Raw genomic sequence first — 5659 nt, forward strand, 5'->3', positions numbered from 1 at the left:
GCAAGTCGGGAGCAGAGGATGCTCTCCCCGCTGGGCGGGAACCGGCGCGGGGCCTAGCGGCAGAGTCGTGCAAGTGCAGTCAGATCCTCTACCGCTTCAGGACTGTGATCTTCGTGCATTTTTGTATTAATTTTGATTTTTTAAAATTACTGCATTAAAATAGGATTTCTTTTGATTGTTTTGGCGCTACCAGTGCTCACTCTCCTCCCCTAGCCCTGGCCCTGGTGCAGAGGGCGTAACACAGGTTTGTGCGCACGTGTGTCACACACGTGTGTTCTGCGTGCGTCTGTGTGACATGGGTGCAGACAGGTGTGTTGAGGCGCACACGGCAGGTGGGGGCAGTGGGAGGGGGTTTGAGGGCATGCTACTTGTGTGTGCTCATCCAGGGGTGTGCTTGTGTCCATGTGTACCCACGGTCTGCACACCCCTGCACATAAGTGTGGCACATGCCATCTCTGCTGTCTTCTACTCTGGGAAGCGCCTGTGCGTCCATGTGATGGGTGGCAAATGTGTGTGTGCACTGCAAGGGGCTTGAGTGTGGGTCAAGCGTGCACACACCTGGATGGTTGATGAAATCTGTGCCCAGTATACAGTAGTTACTTAATAAGTGCTATTTGTGTGCATGATGAGTGTTTGGGGGGAGGCACTTAGCAGGATGTGAGCATGCAGGGGTGTGCACACAGAGTGGGGGTGTCTTCTGGGGTCCCCTATCTATGCTGAACTCTACCCTGTCCCCAGGTGAGCTGCTGCAATGGCTGGAAGGACGACATCTCCTCCATGGCCTGGTGGCCGAGGACCAAATGCTGGTACTCGACCCACAGCCCCTGCTCCAGGCCTCTCACCATCACCACCACCACCACCACCATCGCCGGGCAACTGCCACCAACCCTGCCCGCCACTGCTGCCTTAGCGGCTGCACCTGGCAAGACCTACTGACCCTCTGTCCCCACTGAGCCCTCCTAGGGCAGGGCCTCGGGGAGTCAGAGACCCAGAAGTTCTGGTTTGGTGACCTCCTGAAGCCATACAGCACCATAAAGCCCCATATCTGGGGGATTGTTGATTACATCCTGGGACAGGGGACTCACCACCTACCCTAGGTCACCCAACTTCTATGGGGTTAACTCAGGGAAGGGGGCACCCCACCACCCTGGCTTGGAGAATCCTTGATTTTACAGTGTCAGACACGGAGGGCCAAATGTTCTCACCTCCAAGGAGTCCTCTCTGCACTTGTAAAACCCCATCTTGCTGTCTCCCCAATAATAAATAAATAAAACTCCTGCAGAATTCAAAGCAGCTTTATGGCATTTTCTCAAGAAAAAGGGTAGGGCCAAAACCGGTTTGGCTCAGTGGATAGAGCTTCGGCCTGGGTAGGGGGGTGGGGGAGGCCAGGGGATAGTCAAGGGCGGGGGGAAAAAAAGACACATATGTAATACCCTTTGTAATACTTTAAGCAATTAAAAAGAAAAAGAAAAAGAAAAAGGGACCAGCCTAGGTCAGCTCTCACATGGGCTTGGCCCCTGGCAGCCATAGGCCCACCAACACTTCTAGGAGTTTGACAACTTGATTCATCACAAGAAAAAATGGGGAAATTAAGGCCCAGCAAGATGACTGCTTGCCAAGATCAGACAAGGTAGGAATGGCCAGGTGCAGGATTCAAATCCTGGGAGGGCCTTAATGTCATTTAATGCCCACTAAACGGTACACACAAACACACACACACCTAAGTTACTCACAGTGGATATTTATTGATTCAATTCTGACCATTCTTCTCACTTGCATCCTCCCTTCATCCTGGGATGGGGATCCTATGATATAACCTCCTTGCTATAAGGTGGGTCTGTATCTGCTGACTCTTCCCATGGGTCTGGGAGAAAGAGTACCGGGCAAGGTGTGCAACACACAATAGGCGCACAATAAACACTTAAAGGGAGAGGAGGCAGGATAGAGGACAGCTGAGGCACAGTCCTCACGGGAGGAGAGGAGGTTGGGTGGGATTGGGCAGGGGCCTGGCCAGAAGCAGGAGCCTGAGGTGGGCCCAGTGTCCCTTGCAGACAGGAGCAGACTCAACCCGTGCCTTTCTCTCCCGAGACTGTCACCACGCTGGTAGTGAGAGTCAGACTTGGGGTATATAAGCGTAGGGCAAGTGGGAGCCATGGTGGGTGTGTGAGCAGGGATGAGGTAAGGTCAGATCAGCATGAATGAGACTCCTGCAGGTGTATATTTTCTATTGGAAATGAGATTTTTATAAATAAATGTAGATTGACCTGAGTTAAAACTTGTAAATAACTTTAAAAAAAAAAAAGACCCCAGGTCTTCAACAAACATTTTATTCCCTGAGGACCCACTCCCCTGTCTGTACTCTGCTGCCTGAGGTGTCCTGCCACCACCCCAATGCCTGGGAGGCCCAAGTCCCAGACACCTGTCAAGGCCAGCAGGATTAGATCTCCCTAATCAGAAAGACACTGGTTTGGGGGGAGGGGGTAGTCCTGGGTCCCAAGAACTCAGGGCCAGTCGAGGATCTGAACCTCCTCCTTCTCAGGGCACTGGGGTGAGTGTTTGTGTGGCCTTGTGCCCAGTGAAGACCACTCTGGTCCCAGTACTGTTTCCTGAGTTCTTGGGGATCCCAGGTGTGGGGCCTGGGGCCTTCCGGGTACTCCAGACCGAGTCTTCATAGCCTGAGACAGACCGCTGCCCGCTCCTCTGGCCACTATTTCCACCACCAGAGCACTTAATACCACAGCAGGGAGGGGGCGGTCCCATTCGTGGCCTCTCTGACCCCTCCTACCATCTGAGGGGCCAAGGCCCTGCCCCTCGCTGAAAAGGGCTCCTCCCTTCAGCTGCATGCGACCTCGGGAATTCCCCATTGGCCGTGAACCATGGCCAGACCTCACCCACGATTATCCGCAATCCAGGCACGTGGCCACTATTTAGGGGCCAGCCCATGATCAAGGTTGGGGCTGGGATGTGGGACTTCATTTTTTTTATTGCTTTTAGAGGAAGGGAGAGGAAGAGAGGGGTAGAAACATCAATGATGAGAGAAAATCATTGATTGGCTGCCCGCTACTGGGGATTGAGCCTGCAACCCAGGCATGTGCCCTTGACTGGAATCGAACCTGGGACCCTTCAGTCCACAGGCTGACGCTCTATCCACTGAGCCAGACTGGCTAGGGCTGGGATGTGGGACTTGGACTCAAATGCGCTGGAAGCAGCAGCAGCAGCAGAAGCAGCTGGAACCCTGGCCGAAGTGCTTCTGCCAGTAGCTGAGAGTCTAGGAGGTATGGCGAACCTGGTCTGAGCAGTACTGGGTGAGCTTTGAAGGATGTGTAGGAATTTGCCACAAAACTATTCACTAATCAGCCCTGGCCAGTGTGGCTCAGTTAGCTGAGCACTGTCCGTGCACCAAGAGATCGCCGTTTGACTCCTGGTCAGGGCACATGCTGGGTTTCGGGCTCAATCCCCAGTGGGGGCATGCAGGAGCCAGCTAATCAATGTTTCTCTCTCTCTCCCTAAAATAAATAAAAGCATATACGTATTTAAAAAAAGCAAACAAACAAAACTATTCACTCATCACCCCCTCCCTGGCACTTCCCTATGCCCAGGAGGACAAAGGTCTCTTCTTGGGAAGAAAATGTCCCCCCTCCTGCAGGGTGGAGACAGGAGCCCCGGGGCTAGGGCCCCGGCCCCACTCCGTAGATCTCCCGGCGCTTGCCACAGGTGAGGTTGGGCCGGCTCAGCGCCTCCCACATGAGCCACATCTCGTAGGGCAGGAAGCGGTGCACCAGCAGCAGGTCCCGGTAGAAGCAGGGGTCAAAGGTGGACAGCCGTGCGGAGGGGGCCCAGATGCCGGCGGTGCGGATGCCACTGTGCGAGGCGGGCTGCAGGCCCGCGTGCTGTAGGCACATGCCCAGGAAGACATCGTCGATGGGGAAGAGGTCGAGGGCGGCGGCAGCCCGGCGCAGGGCGGCCGCCGTGAAGCGGGACAGCAGGAAGCCCCCCCCTCCACAGTAGGGCGGGTAGTGCTCGTCCTCCGTCACTATCTTGGGCACATAGTACTTGCTCCAGGAGACCCGGATGGGGCCCACGTACTGGATGAGCTGCCCCACAAAGAGGTGGTGGTCAGGGTCGTGGCCCTGCAGGTAGGAGACCATGTTGTCCGTGTGGGCAAAGACGTCGTCGTCCCCGTTGAGGATGAAGCTGGCATTGGTGCACCGCGTCTCCTGCCACTGTAGGAAGAGCACCTGCGGGGGGTGGGGGGGCAGGGCATGTGGGCTGAAGGGCTGGGACAATCAGCCTCCTCGGCCCATGGAGACCAGGGGAGGATGTGTCCCCCAGTCAACCCAGCCTGGGTTCAAGGCCCCCCCTCCCCCACCCTGTGGGGTGACCTCAACCACCAACTGCTCGTCTCTGTGCCTCAGTTTCCAACTTTCCATTCAGGCCTCGTCTCAGGACCTGCCTGCAGGATTGTGGGGGGTCCGTGGAGATGATGTTGGTTAAAGCGCCAAGAAAACTGTCACATCTATGTTTATTGCCATTCCTTCCCCCTCTGCCTGGGCGAGCGCTGCTGTTATATAATTACTTGTGTGGTTGTCACTGAACATCTACCTCCCCTGCCAGACTCTGGGTTCCCCCTGGGTGGGGGCTGTGTCTCCTCCCCGGGCCATGTTCCCGGCAGCCATTGCGGGCTCAGTGCCTCATGGGGACTAGATTCATGTCTAAGTTAATGTTTTTTGTTTTTTTAAATATTATTATTATTATTATTTTTTTAAAATATATTTTATTGATTTTTTACAGAGAGGAAGGGAGAGAGATAGAGTGTCAGAAACATCGATGAGAGAGAAACATCGATCAGCTGCCTTCTGCACATCTCCCACTGGGGCTATGCCTGCAACCCAGGTACATGCCCTTGACTGGAATCGAACCCGGGACCCTTCAGTCCGCAGGCCGACGCTCTATCCACTGAGCCAAACCGGTTTCAGCGTCTAAGTTAATGTTTACCATGCCCTTGGGGGTTTGTGTTAAGATCGTGGCATGTTGAGGGGTTCTGGCCCTCTGCTTACTTTGGCTTCCGTTTCCTCCATCGTAACCTTTGCTGCCTGCCAAGTCGTGTCCTCAGGGCCCGCCCTGCTTTGAATCCCTGATGCGACCACAAGCGGTACATGTGGTCTCCAGTCCCATTTGCAAATGAGGAAACAAGCTGCCCAGTGACGCTGCCCTGAGCAAGGTCACATAACACAGAAGTAGCTCCTCAAGATCTGAACCCAGACCTGTCTGTACCTACGAAGGGCAGGAGCCTGAACTGAATCTCCACTCAGCTTGCTCCACCCCACCCCCAACCTGCTCGATCCTTGGAGCCGCCCACTCCTGCTCTGCATGCGGATTCTCTCTACCTGCCATGGGCTCTTGTCCATCAAAAATGTCTTTATTGCCCAGCCAGAGTGGCTCAGTGGATAGAGCGTCGGCCTGCGGACTGTAGGGTCCCGGGTTCGATTCTGGTCAAGGGCATGTACCTGGGTTGCAGGCATATCCCCAGTGGGAGATGTACAGGAGGCAGCTAATTGATGTTTCTCTCTCATCGATGTTTCTAACTCTCTATCTCTCTCCCTTCCTCTCGGTAAAAAAATCAATAAAATATAGTTAAAAAAATAAATAAATAAATAAG

General features: G+C 54.3%; 2 protein-coding genes across 2 annotated transcripts in view; one reads left to right on the forward strand and one right to left on the reverse strand.

Annotated features, from left to right (window-relative positions):
• INSL3 (insulin like 3) overlaps positions 1-1249 on the forward strand; it is a 2981-nt gene extending 1732 nt beyond the window's left edge. The window contains exon 2 of the mRNA XM_006772397.2: positions 739-1249. Within this exon, the coding sequence (XP_006772460.1) occupies positions 739-953 (215 nt within the window). The 3' untranslated portion in view covers positions 954-1249. The remainder of the gene's footprint in view (positions 1-738) is intronic.
• A 2255-nt stretch (positions 1250-3504) lies between these two features.
• Positions 3505-5659, reverse strand: part of B3GNT3 (UDP-GlcNAc:betaGal beta-1,3-N-acetylglucosaminyltransferase 3) — a gene marked incomplete at its 5' end in the record, with an annotated part of 3070 nt that continues 915 nt past the window's right edge. Inside the window, one exon of the mRNA XM_006772401.1 lies at positions 3505-4238. Within this exon, the coding sequence (XP_006772464.1) occupies positions 3669-4238 (570 nt within the window). The remainder of the gene's footprint in view (positions 4239-5659) is intronic.

The sequence above is a fragment of the Myotis davidii genome, unplaced genomic scaffold, assembly GCF_000327345.1.
Source record: "Myotis davidii unplaced genomic scaffold, ASM32734v1 scaffold306, whole genome shotgun sequence".
Classification (NCBI taxonomy): Eukaryota; Metazoa; Chordata; class Mammalia; order Chiroptera; family Vespertilionidae; genus Myotis; species Myotis davidii.